The sequence below is a fragment of the Bombina bombina genome, chromosome 5 (assembly GCF_027579735.1).
Source record: "Bombina bombina isolate aBomBom1 chromosome 5, aBomBom1.pri, whole genome shotgun sequence".
NCBI classification, from domain to species: domain Eukaryota; kingdom Metazoa; phylum Chordata; class Amphibia; order Anura; family Bombinatoridae; genus Bombina; species Bombina bombina.
In genome coordinates, this window is record NC_069503.1 from 730,747,892 (window position 1) to 730,773,477 (window position 25,586).

General features: G+C 39.0%; 1 protein-coding gene across 1 annotated transcript in view; it reads left to right on the forward strand.

Moving 5' to 3' along the window:
- Positions 1–1,036: 1,036 nt before the first annotated feature.
- KDM1B (lysine demethylase 1B) overlaps positions 1,037–25,586 on the forward strand; it is a gene marked incomplete in the record, with an annotated part of 482,282 nt that continues 457,732 nt past the window's right edge. The window contains 3 exon segments of the mRNA XM_053715839.1: positions 1,037–1,112; positions 2,076–2,193; positions 10,113–10,202. Coding sequence (XP_053571814.1) covers positions 1,037–1,112; positions 2,076–2,193; positions 10,113–10,202 — 284 coding nt within the window.

Consider the following 25,586-nt stretch of genomic DNA (forward strand, 5'->3'; position numbering starts at 1 on the left):
TTTTATGCATTGCATTTTTTATGTTCTATGTTGTTTTTTTGCTGCCTACTGTTATGTTTCTATTTGACATCTGTTCACTACTGTATCTAAATTTAATTATATTGTATACATTCTAGTCTATCTATAGGGAGAACTGTTAGATAGCTATCTTGATATTATACCGATATTGTATTGCTTGTATAAGGGGGTGGGATGATTTACTACTCCCTTCCAGTTGATAGCTTTTTAATAGTGCACCCCTGTTTTGTCTACTATTCTCTCTTTTCTCTTATCATTTACTCTTATTGAAGCTGGAAGGTCTCTGAGGACCCACCAAACTTTGATAGGTAGTCTCGTGGCGGCATCGGTTGTATTATCCCGGCCTTACGGGGGTCCTTTCTCTGCGCCCTTACTCACACCTCCCTTTTTTTCTTTTATATTATATCTATATCTCACTGTGAAATAATCCACAATCAGCAAAAGTATAATTATTTTTATTGGTGACCGTTTCGGGGGACCTAGATCCAATGTTGGTCTGAGGAAGGAGATCTAGGTCGTCCCCCAAAACGTCTCCAATAAAATGTTACTTTTTTCTGATACAAGCGCAGCGAGTGCAGATTCTTTGACAGTGAGATGGATTGTTTATTTTCCAGAACTCTGGCAGTTGCGTGTGTGTGTGTATATATATATATATATATATGTGTGTGTATAGATATATAGATATATTAATATATATTTATAGGTATATTATATCTATATATATATATATATATATATATATATATATATATATATTTATATATATAATATTTATAATAATATATTTATATATATATATATATAATATCCTTATAATATCTCTTCAATCAAGGACTGCCACTCGCTGGATTTATTTATATATATTATATGGTGAACGTTTTGGGGTTCGCAGACCCCTTCCTCAGACCAAACACAGTGCAAGTGAAACATGGTGCCTTAAAAACCTAGTAGCCCCTCCCATCAGACAGTGCCAAAAATTGCGCCAAAACCAGTTGTCAAGGCAACCCCTGGGGGTTGCATGGCAAACAAAACAGAAATCATAGATGACATACTTAAATATAGCATTATAAATCGCTTTGCACAGAAAAAATCCAGTATGCAATGCAATGTTTCTTTTTAAAGGGACTCTAGTTACTTTGAACATTTCTATATTCCACACAACCATTCTTTTCACATTTTAATCCGTCCCTAATTGCCAACAGAAGACGAGGTTAGCTAAGGGAAACATAGGTTTCATTATTGTGACTTAATGTCAGGATTGAGTAACTCTGGTGCCAAGGCACCACTGGTACTTTAAAATAGGCCCTGGGGTCCTAAATTGGTTTCCCCCAAGACACCCATAGGTGAATCCTACTTACTCCCATGGGCCCCAACACGATTCTCCAAGCTAAACCTTAAATTTTAGCCAAGTAGGACTTTGTATGCCATGTATTCCAAAGAGGGGAGAGGTACTAGGTATTCTCTGGAAAAAGCACATTGTTAGAAAGGCACATTTACAGTAAAGTAAGACATTGCAAATAATTAACTAGCCTTGGGCAGAATTTAGCCAATTGGATTTTGACAGGTATGTGTATGTTGCACAATTGCACTAATAAATCCCAGTGCTGAAAATAATTGAATGCCGCTGCTTACTGCCTTATTCAGTATTTATTTAGTGAACACATGCTTAAAGTGATTGTAAAGTTTCTTAGTGTACTGAACAGTTTATGCAATTAGCCTTCAAAACAGGGGCACTTTCATTAATGACCATTTTTTAAGACCCTTTATTTGTAAAATATTTACCATCTAGTGATGGCAAACCATTGCGCTGTTCCTCCGTTCGCACCTCGTACTTCATTTAGCTGAGTGATGATGAATAGGGCTTCCTTCAATCATTGCGTGCCCCACGTAGCTTCCAGCTTGTGGGCATGCAATGATTGGAAGAAGCTGGATTTGTCTCTTTTTTTCATCTGACTGAGTAATTGTATGCGTCTACTTTATGTTGGTTAGAATCATTGAGTAATTTATGTATGAAACAGTGTTAATTTGTATTATTTTTTTTTTTTTTACAGGTTAAGAGAAAGCAAATGATAGCATAGATGAAGATGAAGAATTCTCTGAAAAGAAATACAGAAATGTGAGAAAGCTGGCTGGCACTTCAGCGTGCCCAGTTTGCTTTGCCAGCGCTGCTGAAAGGTTTGGTTTGCAGTGGTTTATAGGAATATATCAACTATGTGCATCTTATGTACTATTTTATAAAATACAGTAAAATTGTTTTGTGGATGTGATTTCTACGCATGTCTTTTTTTTTTTTTCTCTTCTAATTACCACATCTCAGCCTTTTCTAAATCTGATCTGCATATTTCTAGAGAGAATGTACTTTTTAAAGCAGTAAAAAGTAAGAATATTTAGGATGATTCTCTTCATTAGAACTCCAGTAATTTATTAACACATATTATTTATGAATGTTAATACTTGGTAGCTGCATTCTGTGCAACACATCTCTATTAAGGAGATTGTAAGGGAACAAAAAATATTTTATTAAAGGTTTGTACAAGTCAAAAAGGAAAATTCTCTGATTTATTTCTTAGAGCAATTTTTTATTTCACTATTGATTTTTATATGACCTTTTGCTTAAAGTTGTGTACTGTAGAATCTGTTTTCTATCTAAAGGTGAGGGAGAGTTCACGGCTTCATTCATTACTTGTGGGAAATAAAAACCTGGCCACCAGGAGGAGGCAAAGACACCCCAGCCAAAGGATTAAATACCTCCCCCCCACTTCCTCATCCCCCAGTGATTCTTTTCCTTTTGTCACAGGAGGTTGGCAGAGAAGTGTCGGAAGATTCGGGTAGTAGTCTCTTATCGAGGGTAGTACTCTTCGAAATGGGACTGGAGTTTTAAGTAGTCCTGTCAGCCTCTCAGGGAGAGCATAGATGAAGGTTAGAGTCCGGAGATGCAGGGAGAGTCTTTCTGCGAAACCATCCCGACTTATATTAACAGCTCCGCAAGCAATAATAGTTGACGAGTTTTTGCTGCCTGCTTCTTACACTCAAGTCCATGACAGGAGCAATGCTACTATACTGTCACACTTGAGAGGGCCGTGTTCCTGTTTCACGGCGTAGATTCTGGTAAGTTTGTTACATTTTTATTCACATAATGACAAAGCAGAAGACAGGGTCACAGTGTGATGCCTTTTATCTTTATAGAATCAAGGGTTATCATCCCTAGTGAGGGGATTATTGAACAGGGGGGGTTATACATAATATTGTTTATTGTGTCATTGCTGCGATATGTGTGATGAGGCTCTAGCAATGAGTGAACTTTAGTTTCCTTCCGGGATTATTGCACAGCTGTTTTTGGCGCATTTTCTCCTAGTGCGTGGGTGGTCCTGCGAGGCATTTCCATGCTGTCCTGGTGTGGCCTAATTTATTTCCTTGCTGGACTTTCGGTGCAGGAGACGTAACGGTTTACTGTAGATAGCTATCAAGTCATATGAAAGAGTTTAAAAGTCCAATGCCTATCAAATACATGAAACTGGGGTTAGTTATAAATGCATAAAAAAGTCTCTTTTAACAGAAGTTTAGTGACTCAGCACCTGTAACGTAACTGTAGGAATGAATTATGTCCCAAGACAATGCCAGCAAAATCTCTCAACCTGTCTAGCGGGGGCATGTTTAGTAGGTCAGTAGGCCATTTAAGCTATTCCTGCTTTAAAGTATGTGACCAAGGTTTGCAGACTAATTTCCCTCGAGCAATGCTCCCAGAATAGGTACATGTCTTCATCAGCTATGGTCATTCCAGGGATGACAATAAAAGTCTTGAGAGAAAAAAACTATCTGTCATGCAGACAGACCCTCGGCTCCAGAGACTGTCCAGGGCTACTAGCACTGAATCTCCTCAGCCGTGTATTCTTAGATAGAGGAGAAATCTTTTCCCCGGAGCGTAGAAAACAGAAACTCTTCCTCCTATTTACTTCAAAGAGCACCAATCCTGGACAGATATGAGCCGAACGCCCTCCCCTCATCAACGACATTGAGGGACCTCGCTGTGGGGGTGTGTGAGAATCATCGCCGCTTGTTGGGATAAACTTTGCGCCCGACTACTCCCAGCTAGAAGGAAGGTAGGTAACTAGCAGTGGGGTCCTCCAGATTGCCGATTTGGGCTAGGATACTGTCAGTGACATGTACCAATTAGGTTGCGGCGGTTCAATGTAGTGCCTCTCATACTGGATCATGTATAAATCCAAGGGAACAACTGCCTCATCCGGTAGCAGGGCACTTCGTACAAGGGAGCCCCCTTTCAGCTTGCATCTTGCAGCTTTGTCATAACCGGCCTTAGGAAAGTTGAGGCTCAGGGTGAGTGCAGAGATTATCCTCAAAAGAGCCCATTATCTTCCCCGGGTGTTCAGAGTGTGTGTTAGCTGGAAGTACCTTCTCAAACATCTCTTGAAGTGCTTGCTTAAATTGTGAGAAATACTTGCCTAGCAGACTCGTGAGTTCTTTTGTCCCACGAGGGCCTACTGCCATCTTGAATACCACAGATGTATTGGTTTCTTGATTTGTTGGTCTTACCGATATTATCAAGGTAGTAGAACTTTTTGTGAGCTCCCAGGCTCGTTCTTGAAGTAGTTTATATTTCTGGGACTTGTCTTCTGGTTAGGTTTGGTCTGTAAGAAATGTTATATAGGTCCCTCTTATAGGTGTCTGTAGCTCTGTAAAATGCAACTATCCAGTTTGGCAGTTAACTCCGCCCCCCAGGATCCTTTTCATTATTAAAATCTAGATTCTCTGAGGCTGACTGCGTGGAGGATTGAACGCGCATAGTCTTGGCTAAGAGAGGGTTCTCTGAGAGAATGATTGATACTCTCGTTCAGGCCAAGAAGCCGGTCACTTGTTGCATCTAATCATAAGGTGTGGAGGACTTACTTGTCCTGGTGTGAAAAGAAAGGGATATCCTTGGCACAGCGTTAAGGTATCTAGGATTTTGTCCTTTCTCCAGGATGGACTGTAGAAGGGCTTGCCGCCAGTTCCTTGAAGGAACAGATTTCGGCAATTGTTCTGTTCTCTTACACAAGAGGTTCGCTGAGCTTCCTGATATACAGTCCTTTGGTTCAGGCTTTGTCTAGAATTATGCCTGTTTTTAGACAATCGGGCTCCGCCTGGGAGCTTGACCTTGGCTCTGAAGATGTTGCAAGAGGGTTCCCGTTTGAACCTATGCACTCTTTGACATTAGATTCTTTCTTGGAAAGTTCTATTTCTGTTAGCTATTGGATCGGCACGCAGAGTATCTGAGTTGGCGGCCTATGCAATGTTTAGCCTCCTTATCTGGTGTTTCACGCTGATAAGGCTGTTCTTCGTACTGGTTTGGGATTCTTTCCCAAGGTTGTGTCTAACCGTAACATAAATCAGGAAATTGTTGTTCCTTCTTTGTGTCCTAACCCCTCTTCTCCTAAGGAGAGGTTACTTCATGATTTGGATATGGTTCAAGCTTTGAAGTTCTATCTTCAGCGCTACGAAGATTTTCAGACAGACATCTTTTTGTGGTGTATTCAGGGAAGCTCAGGGGGCAGAAAGCCTCTGCAACAACTTTGTCCTTTTTGGTTGAGGAGCATGATTAGCTTAGCCTACAAAACAGCGGGACATAATCCTCCTTAAAGGATCACGGCTCATTCGACTAGAGCTGTGGCATTCTATACGTCTGCCCTGCAAGAAGGAGGCCTCTATGGAGCAGATTTGTAAGGCGGGCTACCTGGTCCTCCTGCATACAAGTTTGACGTTTTTGCCTTCGCGGAAGCAGTTTTTGGGAGAAAGGTGTTACAGGCTGTGGTGCCCTCAGATTAGGGTCCGCCTCTTGCCCCTCCTGTTTTCATTCAGTGTCCTTTAGAGCTTGGGTATTTATTCCCCACAAGTAATGAATGAAGCTGTGGGACACTCCTACCCTTTAGATGGAAAATTAAATTATGCTTACCTGATAATTTCATTTCCCATCGTGGGGAGGCGAGTCCCCGGCTCCAGCCCGTTGCTCCAGTGGGCGGACCTAAATTTTGTTTTTTGTTCTTCTGGCAACATTTAAACCCTGATGTTTCTCCTACTGTTCCTTTGGCAGAATGACTGGGGGATGAGGGAAGTGGGGGGGGTATTTAAGCCTTTGGCTGGGGTGTCTGCCTCCTGGTGGCCAGGTTCTTATTTCCCACAAGTAATGAATGAAGCCGTGGACTCTCCTCCCTACAATGGAAATGAAATTATCAGGTAAGCATAATTTTATATTTTTCCCTTAAAGTTAATGTAAACTTTGACGAATGTGTGCCCGGTTTTTAAAAATCCTATTAAAAACAGGGGCACTTTCATTGATCAAATTTTACATTTCAGAGGTTTTGTTATAATACTTACCTTTTCTTCTTGAAAGACGAACCAGCGATTCCCCCGCCTGCTGCTCGTCTCTTCATACGTCAGAAATGAAGAATCCGGCTTCCTCCAATTACAGCTGCCCCCCAGAGCAAACATTGCCTGAGGCCAAGCCGTGATTGGAGGAAGTCGGATTCTTCATTTCTGACGTATGAATAAACGAGCGGCAGGCGGGGGGATATCGCTGGTCCGGCTTTCAAGAAGAAAAGGTAAGTATTTTAACAAAAACGGTGAAATGTAAACTTTGATGAATGAAAGTGCCCCTGTTTTTAATAAGATTTTTAAAAACTGGGCACACATTCGTCAAAGTTTACATTCACTTTAATGTTTCCAGTAACTTGTTACACCAGCTGCAAAATATAAAATGTATGAGAAAATGCTTCTTTAGGTTAACATTTTTGAATATAAAACAGCTGTTTTTGTTCTTTGAAACGTAATACTAAAGAGCGTAGAAATAGGGTGAAAAATACAGACAATAAAGAATATATAACAACATATGTTGTGTATAAAAACAGTTTTAATCCAAGGAATATATGGAACAAGATTGCTAGAACTCTGTGGCAATCTAGCAGAGTTATTCACAATCTAGAGTAAAATGTTTAAAAGCAACAGTGAAAAACATATGTCAAAACATATGACAAAAAAGGGGTATAAACAAAAAAAAAGAATAAAGAAATGAATATTAATGAATCTGAGCTCAGATAAAGGGACGTCCCATATGTAAAGCAATGATATAGTCCCAAAGTCTATACAGTCACAAAGAGTAAAAAAAAAATCTAGTGGAAGGATCCAAAGAAGAGAAAGGGAAATACTTTTATCCAGGGGAGGAAAATCTTTTATCCAAAGCTTCTGGTTCAGGGTAAGAACATCTAAAAGGTACCTGTGGAAGAAAAACAGATGCACAAAAACAAAAAAAAGCTAGCTAAACTTAAAGGTGTCACAGGAGGTCAACACATTTCAGCTGACTGAGAGGCCTTTATCAAGACTAGTCTTGATAAAGGCCTCTCAGTCGGCTGAAACGCGTTGACCTGTGACATACCAGCCCAAGTTCCTATTTGTATATGATGATAACTTTTCCTTTTAGTTTAGCTAGCTTTTTTTGTTTTTGTGCATCTGTTTTTCTTCCACAGGTACTTTTTTTTTAGACGTTCTTACCCTGAACCAGAAGCTTTGGATAAAAGATTTTCCTCCCCTGGATAAAAGTATTTTCCTCCTCTTCTCTGGATCCTTCCCACATTGGACCTCCACTGCATTTTTTGACTCTTTGTGACTGTATAGACTTTTGGACTATATTGTTGCTTTATGGAACGTCCCTTTATCTGAGCTCAGATTCATTAATATCATTAATTTCTTTATTGTTCTTTTTCTTTTTTTTTTTGTTTTGTTTTGTTATACCCCTTTTTTGTCATATGTTTGACATATGTTTTTTACTGTTGCTTTTAAACATTTTACTCTAGATTGCCATATAGTTCTAGCTATCTTGTTCCATATATTCCTTGGATTAAACCTTTTTTATATATTCTTTGTCTGTATTTTCACCCTATTTCTACGTTCCTTATTAATACAGTATTATGTGTTATTAATACAGTACTATGTGTTATTTCTACTCTGTTTAGTATTTCAGTACTATGTGTTGGTTTTGGCCATTATACACCCATATTGATGATCTCTTTGGGCCCAGCTTTTCCACCAGCACACTTAAGCCCACTTTGGGTGGCGCTCCTATGTCCTCATAATTTATTTATTCTTATTTACGACCATGTTAGGTGGTGTTTTTTTATAGTGAGTTTGTGTGCTTTGCTCTCCTGGCGCTGACTACGAACCATTTTTATTTAGTTATTTGAAACCACAACCCATTAAAATGAGTTGAGCTTGCAGGGAAATCAGATTTCCTTATTTTGTCACTTTCTGTACCCACCCATGCTTGTTTATATTATGTGTCTGTATTCAAAAACCCAATACTTAGAGAGAACAATTGAAACTTAAAATGTTGCTACTTATATCTCCTAACCTTTACTGGGGATGTAATTTCTTCTCCTGGCTAAGCTATTTCAAATGGCGATATAAAGGAGCTATTTATAAATAATTCAATTTAATACACTCCAGCAGATAATATGGATAATTTGGAACAAATTAAAAGGGAGAAAAAAATGGGGTAAACTGTCCATTTAACGCCCTCTTTAAGGTTAAAAACATATTTAAATTCAGTTTCTGAGTGGCAATGTGCTTCCTCTTTGGATCTGAACACAATCTGCTGAGCACACATGCCACTTGTTATTGGCTCACCAGTCATGTTCATTTTCATAATGTTGGTACTTTGCTGCTCAGGGGCTTACTTTTAATTGTGTGTTTAAACTTTGTGCCGGGTACATTTTAAACACACAATTACATTCATACAAAAGTGCAATAAGACAATGCTTTAATGTATTAGACCATTTTCCTATTACACCTTTATATCCCTTTTAATATGATCAAACAGCAACTGAATACCTTAAAGCAGGGGTTGCCAACCTTTCGGACCTCAGGGACCACTAAACTCACAATTTTGAATCCCCTGGACCACTAATATGGAAGAGTTAAAAATACAATCTAGCTATGCAAGTTGCGCAGTACTATGCAACGTGTGTAAAGAGAATATAATTTAACTCCTTTGTCGGTTTTCACTGATGTCCAGCCAGGCACTGGTTGGCGACTGCTGCCTTAAAGCATTATTTATCCATTTGAGCTTTAAAATGATCCACCATTTTATGATTTAATTCTATTCCCAAACAAGTTTCCAGACAATCGCTACCTTAGGACAGATTTTCTGAACTCCTGTTCTCATGTGCCTCTAAGAGGGCCAAAGTTTTAATATGTATTTATGTTGGTCAGTAGCTACTCTGTCTCTCCTCTGCTCAGATAAGGACATTTTTAAAAATATACTTTTCACACACACCTAACAGGACAGATTTAAAGGATTTTCCTACCTGAGTATAGATGAGTCAGTCACAGTGGCTGAGCCACTGATTAGTCCAAAAAGAGAACTGATAAAGCACCATCTGGATGTGTATACATATTGCATGGTTTTGGGGTTTAGGGATGGTAGTGACCGATGTACTGAGATCTTTAGAAGCTGTAGGCTATGTCCTACAGTCTTAGTCATAATACATGTGCACAGAGCCAGTTGGCACATTGTCTTGTGTGTGTGTGGTGATCAAGTGCAGGGCTTCCACATGAAACAGGCAAAAAGAGGCAGTACTTCTCTTTTTTATTCTTTCATTGAGGGTGGAGAAAAATAGTGGATTAATTGTGTCCAACCCTGACTGTCTCCTGAACCTATCAAGGAGTCTGTTACATTGGTTGCACATCGTTTGTTTGTTTTTTTACTTGCCAACTTCCTTGGTGCTTGAAAGGTTTAAATATGGGCTGATAGTGGTATTTATTGGCATTGCGAATCCTTGCTTTAAGACAGATACTGTATCAATCAACCTAATTTTTCTATTATTGGTTTTCCCTTTTTTTTTTTTTTTTAATGTTTAATGGAACACAATGCTAAGGTGTCCCTAAAATGTGATTCCACATGTACTAAGTCTGTGCAGTATTTGATCCACAAACTATTTTGTGTAGATATAGATTATTTTACTATCATGTATCCCATCGTGCAAATGTTTAAAATACTCTAAACTCTGTTTAAAATAGAAATCTAATTATTCTCTTCCCCCCTCTCCCAGGTGTGCAAAAAATGGTTATACATCAAGATGGTATCATCTTTCCTGTGGTGAACATTTTTGCAACGAATGCTTTGACCACTATTACAGAAGGTGCAGACGTATTACATTTCTTGTGCATATATGCTTTATCCAGGGTTGAGATTTTTTTTATCGTACTTCAACTTTGCTTTCTGTCTTTTCTGCCAGTTTTGCTAAGTCAATATTCTCTCACTATTAAATTCCTTATTTTTTTTTTATTGGACTGTAAAGTATTTTTTCCTTTCTTAGTAACTGATAATACAGCTGATTCATGTAAGAGCATATGTTCGTAATGAACACATCTACAATATCAATTCCTTACTGGACTAAGCTATTTAAAGGATATTAAACCCAAAGATGTCCTTTAGCAATTCAGACAGAGCATACCATTTTAAAAAGTTTCTAATTTACTTTTATTATCAAACTTGGCGATAAGCCTGCCCAGAAGCTAAAATTACAAAAAATAAAAAATGTTAAATTACAGAAAAAAATAAACAAACCTATATCCAAAATAAAAATTTAAACCTAAACTAATACCCCTATAAAAAAAAAATTCCCCCCAAAATAAAAACACCCCCTAATCTAATACTAAACTACCTATAGCCCTTAAAAGGGCTTTTGTAAGGGCATTGCCCTAAGTTAAACGGCTCTTTTACGTAAAAAAATTACCAATTACCCCTAACAGTAAAACCCCCTCACCCACCAAACCCCCCAACATGAAAAAAACTAATACTATAAAAACCTAAACTACCCATTGTCCCTAAAGGAGCATTTGTATGGGCATTGCCCTTAAAAGGGCATTCAGCTCTTTTCCAGCCCATTATATCCCTAATCTTAAAAATAACCCCCCCCAAAAAAAAAAAAAATCCTAACACTAAGCCCCAAATAGGTACTCACCGTTCCTGAAGTCTGGCGGAGGTCTTCTTCCAGGCCGCTCCATCATCTTCTATCTCCATCCGGAGCGATGGGTATGTGGGGCGGAGGTCTAGAGCTTTGGATCCTCAGTGGCGGTGCGGAGCGGAGGTGTGGAGCTGTCTTCAGCAGCGGTCCCCGGCGGCATGGAGGCTCCTCTTCATCCGATGTCCGTCGTACACTGAAGATTAAATGCAAGGTACCGCATTTTGGGTACCTTGCATTCCTATTGGCTGAAATTTTGAAATCAGCCAATAGGATTAGAGCTACTGAGATCATATTGGATGTGCAAATCAGCCAATAAGATTTCAGTAGCTCTCATCCTATTGGCCGATTTCAAAATTTTAGCCAATAGGAATGCAAGGTACCCCAATAAATATGGGGTACCTTGCATTCAATCTTCAGTCTGCGACGGACGATAGCATGAAGAGGAGCCTCCACGCCCCCGAGGACCGCCGCCGCTGAGGATCCAGATATCGGGCTTAGGTTTAGGCTTTTTTATTTTAATCTTTGGGGAGTTTTTTTTTTTTTTGTTTTTTTTTTTTAAGATTAGGTTTTTTTTTGGGCTTGAAAAAGAGCTGATTGCCCTTTTAAGGACAATGCCCATTCAAATGCCCCATTTAGGGGAAATGGATAGTTTAGTTTTTTTAGTGTTCGTTTTTTGTTTTATTTTGGGGGGTTTGGTGGGTTAGGGGTTTTTACTGTTAAGGGGGACTTAGTATTTTGTAGAGGTAAACAAGCTGTTTAACTTAGGACAATGCCCTACCAAAGTCCCTTTTAAGGGCTATTGGTAGTTTAGATTATGCAGTGTTTATTTTTTGGGGGGGATTTTTTATTTCATAGGGATTAGGTATAAATTTTTTTTATTTTTGATAATTGTTTATTTTTTTCTTTAGACTTTTGTTTTCTTTTTTTTTTTTTCAAGGGACACTAAACACAATTTTTTTCTTTCATGATTCAGATAGAGCCTGCGATTTTAAGCAACTTTCAAATTGACTCCTATTATTTTTTCTTTGTTCTCTTGCTTTCTTAATTAAAAAAGCAGGAATGTGATGCATAGGAGCCTGCCCATTTTTGCTTGAGAACCTGGGTTATGCTTGCTTATTGGTGGGTAAATGTAAGCCTTCAATAAGCAAGCGCTATCCATGGTGCTGAACCTAAAATGGGCTGGCTGCTGAGATTTACGTTCCTGCTTTTAAAATAAAGATAGTAAGACAACAAGAAAAATTTATAATAGGAGTAAATTTGAAAGTTGCTTAAAATGTAATGCTCTATCTGATTTAATGAAAGAAAAAAATTGGGTTCAGTGTCCCTTTAATTTAATGTTACATTTTTTATTTTAATTGTAATTTAGTAGTAATTGTGGTTAATTTAGGGGGTGTTAGGTTAGGGGGCTTAGTATTTAAATTAGTTATTTGCATTGTGGGGGGTTAGAGGTTAATAGGTTAATTAGTGTTTATGCAATGTGGGTGTTTGGCAGTTTAGGGATTAATTAGGTTTATTGCGGTGTTAGGTTGGCGGTTTAGGGGTTAATAGGTTAATTAGGTTTATTGTGATGTGGGTGGTTGATGGTTAAGGGGTTAATATTTTAATTATGTTATATGCGGATTAGGGGTTAATCACTTTGTTTTGAGATGTGGGGGTTGACGGTTTAGGATTTTGTTAATACTTTGTGCGGGGGGTTAGTTTTTTTTTTTTATTTCTTGCGGGCGGTTACGTGTTGATGCAGCTTACGCTGCATCCAGGTGAATCACGAAAATGGCAGGGTGGTGAAAGAATCAACCTGCGGTGGATTCTTTCACCACCCTGCCATTTTTGGAATCCCCTGGGATGCAGCTTCACTGCATCCAGGTGGATTCTTTTTGCTGCCTCCTGCAGCCAACATTCCTTTTAAGTGTGAGTGGAGTAAGTAGAGCGCTGGAAACAGTGATTCCAAACACCTCACAGTAAATGAGTCCTTCAGACTTATTTTGTGTTTATACGAGAATGGGGGAGTGGGGCGTGAGGGCGCTAGTGAAAGCTTAAGAAATCTAATTAGTGAAAGTTTCACACAATATGTGTCTGTGTAGTCAATGTCTGCTCGACTAATTACTCTGATTATATAAAACCAAATTTTCAGTGTTAATTTATATAAATATATAATTTGTGTTATTTAACGTTATAAGATATAGTATGACCATAAAAAATGTGGATGAAGTGCACTGTGTAATGAGTCTTATGCACCCAAAATTCTTTGATGATTAATATACAATACTATATAGAATCAATGCTACTTCTGGAAATTTCATATGTCTTAGATTCAAATACTTTATAGGTATCTCTATTTCATATAAATATATACCAAAAAAACAAAGAGGAGATTAAATCTTAAATAAAAGTTATTTATTATAACAATATAAAATCAGATTTGAAAAAGGGACGTCTCCCCAAAGTGTAAAAAATAAAAACTGATATCTAATAACAACGGAATCTAAATCCTTAATAATTTCTTGCAGCTCTGTATAACAAGGGAGTCTTTGCCATCAGATTTCTAAGAATTTCTAATTGCCGTATTTTCTTGACAGAAATATTTCTTGTTATGGCAATATAAAGTTGTTACAAAGTCAGTAAGGTTGTATAGTATGCAGTCCCAAACTTAACGGTTCAAAGTAAGGCTAGGTGAATGTTGTGATACTTAGAGTATGAGTTACCTTCTCCTTTACAGCCGGTTCAGTCACTACTGTTTTCCTCGATGCGACTGCAAACTCAGACCCGCCGCGTGTAGTCGGCGTCTGACGTCACTGCCTGGTCTTTGATCTTCTGAATCCGTTACTAAGTAACAATTTGGCTCTTTCACTTTTCAGAGCCTCTGTGTTCCAACAAGATCCTGCACTTAGTGTTGTACACGCAGGAAAGAGATGCTTGAGAGATGTTATGTGGTAGTTGTTGGTAGTAGAAAATAACCCGGGTTATACTGTTATAGCAGTTTTCCAATTGCTTAGAATAAAAAGCTTTTTGAACAGTCACTTAGTACCACTGAGGGTCACAGGAATCACTGGAAGCCACCAAGGGTCACAAGGGTCGACGCGTTTCGCTCTTATTCAGAGCTTTATCAAGATACTTGTGAGTCCTGAGTGTTGATATTTATGGTTGATGCCAGACTTTGATTGGTTAATCCTTCAAATGATTAAAGGTGGAATTTTTTAACTCACATTCTGTTAAGGTGGAATTTTTTGGAAAACTCATACTTGTATCATAATGAATAATTGATCTCCCTTGTTTTTATAGTACTTGCTGGTTATGCATAAATAATAAGATGATTATAAAATAAACATATGTTATAAGATAAAAAAAAATTTTGAATTAAAATTAAACCTCTAATATATCTATTTTAAATTATAAAATTAGCCGACATATCCAGTAGGTGTTAATCTAAAACCTAAGTAAACTATTGCACATTCCATATTTTAAAACATTTAAATAATAAATTAACTGAATAGTGTAAAATCCATAATTCATTATAAAAAATTCATAATTCATTATAAAAAATTCATAATTCATTATAAAAAATATATATTGGGACTTCCGGTAGGTGGGCTTGAGAAGCAGTCGCAACTGAGCAGAGCTCCGAGCATCGGAGCTGATATAAAGATAAATTTACCCTTATCTACTGCTTCGCCCCACACTCTAAGGACTTGTCGGGAGGTGAGAATCTTCGCCGACCTTTGGACAGCAGTGTGTGGACCTACCCATCAGATCCAGCGACCGGGAGCCCAGAAAAGAGAAACAGGCGCCATTTCCTAACGCGCCGCCACACAGGCCGCCTCCATCGCAGACCGGTAAAGACCCTGACCCGGAGCCTATCTACACGGTGCCGGGTGAACCGTATACAGCCTCTGGAGGAACAACACGGAGAGAGAGAGGTAGGGGGAGACCCCTTCAGCCCCCCTCCCGGCAGAGTAGAACGGAGTATCGAGGAGCGGAGGTCTGGTGTACTTGTAAAGCACCCAAGCCGCAGAAGAGCCACAGTTGACATCACAAGCCCAATCTAAGATAACGGAGGGCTGAATCTGGGTCCGGTACAGCAGACAAACACCGATCGCTAGAGCCACAGACAGAAAGGTAATCAACCCACGAGGTGGTGCGGCGCACCACGAGGCCGAGGCCTAGCACACTCAAATCACACTCGCAACAGCACAAACTCCTTTTGTCACACACTAGAAAGGGACTTCAAAACCCCATAAATAACTGACAAGGGCTAAAATATCGCAAATCCCACAGGGCTAAGAACATTAATCGCTGAAGCCCTAATATATAACACCTCAAACTGGATTACAATAGACTGTTGGGAGAGGAGCACTTTGGGATTTGATAAAAGTTTGGAAAAAAAGAAAGCATAAAACAATTTTACAGAACGGAGATATCAACAGTCGCTGGGGTCACAGAGCAAACACTGTAATCAATACAGACCCTTCTAGAACCCACTGCTCTGCTAGTGGTCAGCACAATAACAACTCGCATACAACCTGACATCAGGAGGATAGAGAGTGTCGATGAAAGTCGACAAATTCTTCCACAAACTACCATCTACGACAGCACCAGACATGTCACACAGGACAAAAAACGCTGAAAATAAAAAACAGCAAAAATACTCTACAGAATCCCACTTAGATATCCCAGCAATAGCTGACCAGGGGACCCCTCCGGGGCTCGACCACAATGCCTTGCTACAGGAGTTGAAGTCATTTTTTCTTCCAAAAATGGACTCTTTACAAATGGGAGTAGATACATTAACCTGTGAAGTGCGCCAATTTGCCTCTAGAATTAACGCTGCAGAAACTCGCATCTCAGATGTGGAAGATAGACAGGCAACAGCTGACACAACCATTAAACAACTGGTTAAAAAATCACAGCTGCTTCAGGACCGCATAGATGACCTGGAAAACAGGAGCCGTCGTAACAACCTGCGCATAGTAGGTATCCCAGAATCTATCAAAGGGAAAGGCCTGCTGGAATTTACGGCACTCACTTTTCCCAAACTCTTAGGTATACACTCTGATATCTTACCGATAGATGTAGAAAGAGCGCACCGCATAGGCCCGGAAAGAGGCCTGGAACAAGACAAAGCCAAACCGAGACAAGTCATATTTAGGTGTCTGAACTTTCAGGAAAAACTTAAAATCCTAAGGGCTTACAGGGCCCGCAAAGAAGTGTTGTATGAGGGTTCTCGACTCCTCCTCTTTCAGGACTTCTCCATGGAGGTCACAAAGCAAAGAAAAGAATTCGCACCATTATGTTCGCAGCTACATGAACAAGGGAGACAAGTGGCCTTATTATTTCCAGCAAAGCTGAGACTACAAACACCTCACGGGCCCAAGTTCTTCCACTCACCTCAGGCTTTAAAGAGCTATCTAGCCACTGAACAGCGCCAACACCCAGAATGAGGATAATTTTTCTTCTCCTTGTATTACCGGAACTAAACTTGCCCTCTAGGGACTGGGTGGACATGCACTGGTGCTCAAAAAGGCATCGATTGACTTCCTGAATCAATCACATTGGAATACAACATAAAGAAAGAAAGAACTCTATGGACCACTAGAATGGTCAGCTATGGAGGGAGGTCACCTCTGACCTCCAGGGTAATATCACATAACTGTAAAGTGCCAGATAATTATAATGCTGCAATTTGCTTTAATGTTATAGTATGTTTGATTGTTTTAACATGTTTGAATGGTTTATTTTGTTTTAAATTGTTTTTGTTTTCACTAAAATGACTGCTACTCAAAGCTAAGGATGGAAAAAAATGCCTACTGATACGGGTAAGACGTATATGTATTATTATATTGTTAATTGTTTCATACATGTTTTAGTATGGATGACCAAGAAAATTCACACGCACAAGGTACACTCTCTGACAAGGGAGGTTGGGAGAATGTCTATAGAGCTATGTTGGAGAAATCTTAGTACTGAGGGGGGGGGGGGGAGGGAAGGGGGAAAATCAGTCTACTGCAATAATCATGACCCGCAGAGGAGGAGAAACCCTAGCACACGCACACAGACGTACTACCAAAAACACGAACGATGTGACTCCACAACCAACACATAAACCTATCATGACTAGCAAACACTACTATCCGACAAGTGATGTCAAAGATGGTTGGGGAGGTAGAGTCGTTGGGCATGTGGGACTAGAACTGCATGTCCTCTCCATAATGACAGACACTCATCTCAACCCTCAGATAAAGACACGATTAAAGTAACCGGACCGACATTTAGAACTGCCCTCAAGGGGTTGGAAAACACTTCAACACCTCACAGATATGCAAAAGATTTGGTGTCTTACTCATAAAGTGAAATCAGAATGCTCCCCTACCGCCCTGTCTTCTCTCACTCCCTCACCCTCCCTCCCCTCCTGTCCCTTCCCTAATTTTTTTTTTTTTTTTTTTTCTCAAATATAACACAAATGCATACACATGCCACATAAGGTAATAACATGGAACGTGGGGGGTCTTAACACACCCATCAAACGCAAAGCAGCCCTCAACCACCTCAGAAAGTTGGGAACAGATATTGCAATGCTTCAGGAGACACACCTTACAGATACAGAACACCAGAAGCTACAGAAAGACTGGGTCAACCAAGTGGTCTTTCTATCACACACTAGTGCCACCCGGGGTTTAGCCATACTATTTGGAAAAAGAGTGACAGTTAAAGTAAAAAGCACACACCTAGACCCCAACTGTAGATATGTTAGTTGAGGCAACCGTGGACACCATAGATTACCTATTTTGCAACTTATATGCCCCTAACCATAGAGACCTGAGATTCTGGCAAGACCTAATAAAAACGCTAGCTCCCCACATAGGATCTAAGTTGATAATAGGGGGGGACTTCAACATATCCCCCACACATACCCTAGATAGACAATGGCTGGAACCACTTAGTGTTAAAGATCCCAAAAGGAATTATAAAGCCAAGTACGAATCTAAAATATTCAACATGTTCAACACAGACACCAACACATGCGACATATGGAGGTTACATAACCCAGAGGGTAGAGAGTACACATGCTTATCGAAAGCCAAACACACACTGTCCAGAATAGACCTTTTTCTGATTGCCAACAAACTGTCTGAGGAAGTACATAGCTGTAAAATACACGACATACTAATTTCAGATCACGCGCCGGTAGAGCTGACACTGAGAACTGCTAAGCAACACACTAATAGAAACATGCTGCGTTTTCCCACCTACCTTGTTAAATCGGAAACCTTTGTTAAATTCCTACAGCATTCTTGGACAGACTATGCAACAGACAACGCCATACACGCAGATAACCCCACACTTTTCTGGGAAACAGCTAAAACAGTACTGGCAGGCAATGTGATCTCCTATGTCGCAAAAGTAAAACACAAAACTCAATATAGATATAGGACCTTACAACAACAGTTAGGGCAGGCCTACCACTTATACCTTCAGTCTGGGTCAAGAACGGCATACGATAAGTACATAACCGCTAAGACAGACTTAGAAACCTTTACGAAACAACAAGCGGCCGCAAGACTGTTAAAGACTGCAGGCAGACTCTATAGATTCGGTAGCAGGGCAGGCAAACTGTTAGCGACCATGACCAAACCACACACTATAAAGACTGGAGTGGCTGCTTTGAGATGGAAAGACAAGATGCATACCAGACCTGAAGACATAGTGAGCTGCTTTGAAAAGTATTATACACACTTATACACTAGGCAGACATCAACACCAAAAGAAACCCTGGCTAAATTCTGGAACTCAGTGGAACTGCCTCAAATCAATTTAGATCAAAGGAACACACTGAACGCCCCAATTACACATGATGAATTAAGTAGCACTATCAGAGATCTACCCCTGGGTAAAACACCGGGTCCAGATGGACTACCATCTGAATTCTACAAAGCCCTGCAACCACAGTTAACCTCCACGCTCACCAGGGTGTTTAACACCCTGATACTAACAGATGCGCTTCCCTCCAAAGAGTTCACGGCGGCCCACATTACATTAATCCCCAAGCCTGGCAGAGATCACTCGTTACCAGAGTCCTACAGACCGATATCGCTCTTAAACGTGGACTATAAGCTATTCACAAAGATCATGGCGAATAGGCTAAAGACCATATTACCAGATCTGATCCACTCGGATCAGACTGGTTTTGTATTCAAGCGCACCTCGGTGGTAAACCTCCGTAGGGTGCTCCATGTCATAGAACACTACTGGTCGGCAAAGGGGAATGGCACAGCACCGGAATCATCGGAGGCCTTCCTGCTGTCTCTGGACGCGGAGAAGGCCTTCGATAGGGTAGAATGGCCACACTTGATGGACTCACTACATAGGTTCGGCTTTGATGGCCCATTCTTGAATGTACTGGGTAAAATTTATAACACACCGGTGGCAAGAATCCTCGCTAATGGAATCTTCTCAAATGACTTTCCCCTACAAAGGGGCACCAGGCAAGGATGCCCCCTATCCCCGCTGCTGTTCAACCTAGCGTTGGAACCGCTGGCGATAAAGCTTAGACACACTTTTCCAGGAATTGTAATAAAAGGCATCCCCCTCCACCTTGCACTATACGCAGACGACATGCTGCTATTTGTGGACTCTCCACAAACACACGTACCCAACATCCTCCAGACGATTGCCGACTTTGGTACCTTCTCTGGGTACAGGATAAATGCCGCCAAATCCGAAGTATTGTGGCTTAATAAACATCCACACTCTACACACGACTTCCCTTTTGTGGAAGTAGCAGACAGACTGACATACCTAGGCATTCATCTACATAGGGACCCCACAAAAATCTATAGACTAAATATTTCGCAGAAATGCGCCCAATTGTCCTCCCAGTTATCCAACTGGGTTAATCTCCCCCTAGGGCTATCAGGCCGGGTCAACCTGGTCAAAATGACAGTGTTGCCCAAAATACTATACCCCTTGCTTATGCTGCCATTTCTCATGAATAAAACGGACACACAGTTACTTACCCGAGCACTGTCCCAATTCATCTGGAAAAGAGGCAAACCGCGAATATCGATGGAAAAACTCCATCTCCCATACGCAGCAGGAGGGTTGGGCCTGCCGAACATCAGACTATACAACTGGGCGGCATTAGCCAGACTGGTCATAGACTGGCAACTAGGCACAGGGCTCTTCAGTGAAACTAGACTTGAAGGAGCAAAGGTGGCGCCTATTGCGCTATCCTATCTGCCCTATGGTAATGGTAAGACGCTTCCATCTGAGGTATACAACAATATGATGTATGCGGATCCCTTAAAGGCATGGCAAAAAATCAATAAATACTTAAAGACTGATACACCCACACCCAAATTTATCCCGATAATGGGAAACCCAGACTTCCCTGCAGGGAATGACCAAGAGCCATTCCGACTCTGGAGTAGAGCTGGCTTAACAATGATTGGAGATGTTCTAGACCCGCTGCAGCACACGGTAAGATCATTTCAAGAACTGAGAGCCAAATACCACTTCTCGAACAAACATTTCTATGCCTACTTGCAGTTGCGCCACTATGTGGTGTCGATGCAGTCCTCTAGAGCGGGGTTCTGGGTGGCGCCGCCTTTCGCAATCTCACAGACGCTGTTCAGGGCCGGAATCTTCTCACTGTCCCACATCTACACCCGATTAATACAACAGAAAGAGGCTCAGATCCTAGATGACATATTGATGAAGTACAATAACAACTGCTCAATAGAATTGACGAAACAGGACATTAAAGAGAGTTTAGAACGCACACAACAAGCGACACTGGCGATATCACATAGAGAGGCACAGGTTAGGATCCTGCACATGGATTATATCACTCCACATAGACTATCTAAATGGGACAAGAAAATCCCGGATTGTTGTGTTAAATGCAGAGCCACGGCTCCATCACTCCAACACTACTTCTTTAGCTGCCCGAAGATTAGGAGGTTCTGGGGCCAGTGTCAATACTGGCTCAGAGTGACCCTACAGACTGAGATAGTGTTCACAGAGGCAGAGATCTTTATGCTGAAATGGGATGACGCACACAAGACAATACACAAATTCCTCACACTATACACAATATTAGCCAGGCAATGTATTCTCAAGAGATGGCTGACAAGGCAAGCACCAACAATGGCGCAACTAAAACACCTGTTATATAAACAACTCTTTGTGGAGCAATATGACGTTAGACTTGACACAAAGCACAGGTTACGTCCCTTCCTTCGGAAGTGGAGCCCCTTCTTAGACACGCTAGACTCAAGTATTCGAAATCAAGTACTAAAACCTTTTGCTCATCTGGAAACAATGCTACAAATAAATATGGGAAGAGGGATGGGACACACAGAGAATGGCGCACAGGATCAGGTACCCTTTGAAGTGATGTTATTCTAGGAGGGAGAGGGGAATGAAACGCTAAAATTCAATGGGGTGTTCGGATCAGACCCACACATGGCAACAAACAATTCAATTTATTTATTTTTTTTTTTTTTTCCTCTCCCCCCCCGCTCTTCCTCACAGGGATGTTCATGGTAAAATAGCTAACGACTTCTTGGTCAACGTGTATGTATGTATATAGTTAAGTTAATTTATATTGTTTAAAATTGAAAAACCTTTAGGAATTGGGTGTACACTCGCAAACCATGACTTGAAATATGGTCAATAGACATTGCCTCTGAGATTGATCAACCCTGCAACATTGTTCCTTGAACATCTAACAGCGGTCATGTAAACCACACAATTGTATAATTGTCTGTATATCGAGTTTAATGTCTATGTAACATGGAAATGTCATGTTCACCTGAAATATGAACAGTGGACACTGCCTAGGAAATCTGTCAACCCTGCAATACTATTTCTTGAACATTTCACAGCGATAATGTAACCCACACAATTGTATAGTTGTCTGTATGCTGAGTTTAATGTCTATGTAACATGGAAATGTTGTACTCTCCTGATTCCTTTAATAAAAACGAATTTAAAAAAAAAAAAAAAAAAAAAAAAATATATATTATATACGGTGTCTACTAGTTATGTGAATTAATTAAAGTATTATTGGGGAATGATTTATGGTATTATTCGAATAGAAAGGGGGAAAGATCTAATTCAGAATTCAGGCCTCTAGGGTATAGTGTGTCATATTTATATATTAATTCTGCTTCCTTGATCAATAATTTCTTTTCAAGATTTCCTCCTCTCCAATGTTTGTGTACTTTCTTTATACCCCAGTATGACAGGTCTTTATTATTCCCTTTATGGACTGTTTTAAAATGTTTGTAAAGATGTGTATCATCGATCCCATTTTTTATGTTGTTTAAGTGTTCTCTGATTCTATCCTTTACCATTCTTTTTGTTTCACCTAGATAGAAAAGGTTGCAAGAACATTTCAGGATGTATATTACATTTTTCGTTGTGCACCTTATTATATCTTTAATTATGAAAGGTTTCTCTATTTTATTAATTTTAATATTGTTTAGCTTTTTGCTGTGTTTGCAAGCTTTACATGAATAACATGGAAAAAAGCCTGCAATTGCTTTTCCATTCAGATCTTTTTGTTTAAAATATGTCTTTTTAGGTGGTTTAAACTCACTGGGAGCTAGTAAATTCTTCAGATTGGTTGCTTTTCTAAATATAAAATTTGGTGTTTCAGAGATCTTATCTCCCAAGATGTCATCTTCCTTAATAAGGTGCCAGTGTTTTTTTACTATTCTTTTTATTATATTATGATCATCATGATAATCAGTAATAAATGGTGTTTTAATTTTATCTTCAGGATCATTTTGTTTTTCTTTGTACATTAATAGATTATCCCTTTCTGTATTCCTGGCTCTCTCCTCGGCTTTATTAGTAGTTTCTCTATTATACCCTCTAGATAGAAATCTATCTGTTAATAATTTTGATTGATTCTCAAAATCTACGGTTCTAGAACAATTTTTCTTTATTCTTAAGTATTGGCCTGTTGGAATACTTTTTTTCCAAGTTTCTAGATGACAACTTTTGGAGTGTATGTAGTTGTTTGAATCGTTTTTTTTAAAATGTGTTCTAGTTTCTATTAGTTCATCTATAACCATAATTTCCAAATCTAAAAATGTTATCGAACTTTTACTCCAGTTAGACGTGAATTTTAGGCCTAAATTATTGTTATTCATATTGTTAAACATTTTAGTTAAATCCTGTTCTGTTCCTTCCCAAATTATAAGCAGGTCGTCTATATACCTCTTGTAGAGCACAAGGTTTGCGCCATAGCCATCATCTCTGAAGAAGTCATTTTCCCAAGAACCCATGAAGAGGTTGGCATAGCTAGGCGCAAACCTTGTGCCCATAGCCGTACCTTCTGTTTGTAAGAAAAATTTCTGGTTAAAGGAAAAATAATTATTTTCTAAAATGTATCTAATGCTTTTTAGAATAAAGGTTCTTTGTTGGTCTGTCATATTGGAATCTGATTTTAAGAAGGAATCAACTGCTTGTATGCCTTTGGAGTGATTAATAACAGTATATAACGAAGTAACATCGAAAGTGGCTAAAATCATATTATTTTTCCATTTAATGTTTTTTAATAAATTGAGGACCTGAGTTGAGTCTTTGAGATAAGACTTTAGCTCTTTTACGTGTTTTTGCAAAAAGGTGTCTACATATTTTGATAAATTTGCTGATGGGGAATCGATACCAGAGATAATTGGTCTGCCGGGGGGGTTAACTAAACATTTATGAATTTTCGGCAGAAAATAAAATATTGGGATCCTAGGGAATTTTGGAGTTAGAAATTCTAGTTCTTTGTTGTTAAGTATACCTGATTTTTTACCTTCTGATAACAGTTTATTAAGGTTTTTGTTGAATTTTTCTGTTGGGTCTAGTTCTAATTTTTTGTAGGTTTTGTTATCATTGAGGAGCCTATGTGCTTCTTTTTAAATATTGTGTTGTATCCATCAGGACAATCCCACCACCCTTATCCGCGGATTTTATTGTAATCTCTGTATTATTTTGTAGATTCTCCATTACTTTTCTCTCTTTTATACTCATATTATATTTTTTTATTTTTGGTAAATTACATTTTTGAATATCTTTACACACTAGTCTTTCAAAAGTTTCCAAATAATTACCTTTTTCATGAATGGGGTTAAATTTTGATTTTATTTTAAGATTAGTATGTTGAATACCGTCATTCAAATCTAATTGCCTTTCTATGGGTTTTTTTAGAAAGAATCTTTTAATAGTTAGATTTCTAACGAATTTTTTTGCATGGATATGGGAATTGAATTTATTCATCCGTGTTGTTGGAGCGAAAGATAAGCCCAAACTTAGGACCCTTTCTTCTTCTTTATTCAAAATTTTACTACTTAAGTTAAAAATACCCTGATTTTTATTTATTTCAACCTTTTTGCCTCGTTTTGACCTTCCTCTCTTTCCTCTAGGCTTCTTTTCTTTCTTGTATTTTGTTCTTTCTCTCGTCTGGTTAACTCCCTTGAGGTGCCCTCCTTTAGAGGGCTCCTCTCTAAAAAAACTGGTTCGTCATTAATTTGATTATCTTTTATTAATTTATGATTCCCAAGGGATTCATAGCGATTATATGTTGGTGTTTCCCAGTATTGTTCTTGTTTAGAACTATTTCTTCTATTTGTGTTTCTGGGATATTCCCAATTATTGTGTCTATTTTGATATTCCCTATGTGGATGTTGCCTAAAGGTGTTATGTTGAAATTCAGAATAGAAGTGTTCTCTATTTTGGTATCTTGGAAATCTTGGTCTGTCAACTTGCTAATTTCTTTGATACAGTCTATCTTGTTCATAGTTATTATTATAAGAGTAGTAATTTCTTCTATTTTCTTGATCACTTCTCCTATTATTATATGAATGGAATGTTCTAATAGGTTTATTTTGTTTATAGTCATATTTATAATCATTTATACCACATAACATCTCTCAAGCATCTCTTTCCTGCGTGTACAACACTAAGTGCAGGATCTTGTTGGAACACAGAGGCTCTGAAAAGTGAAAGAGCCAAATTGTTACTTAGTAACGGATTCAGAAGATCAAAGACCAGGCAGTGACGTCAGACGCCGACTACACACGGCGGGTCTGAGTTTGCAGTCGCATCGAGGAAAACAGTAGTGACTGAACCGGCTGTAAAGGAGAAGGTAACTCATACTCTAAGTATCACAACATTCACCTAGCCTTACTTTGAACCGCTAAGTTTGGGACTGCATACTATACAACCTTACTGACTTTGTAACAACTTTATATTGCCATAACAAGAAATATTTCTGTCAAGAAAATACGGCAATTAGAAATTCTTAGAAATCTGATGGCAAAGACTCCCTTGTTATACAGAGCTGCAAGAAATTATTAAGGATTTAGATTCCGTTGTTATTAGATATCAGTTTTTATTTTTTACACTTTGGGGAGACGTCCCTTTTTCAAATCTGATTTTATATTGTTATAATAAATAACTATTATTTAAGATTTAATCTCCTCTTTGTTTTTTTGGTATATATTTATATGAAATAGAGATACCTATAAAGTATTTGAATCTAAGACATATGAAATTTCCAGA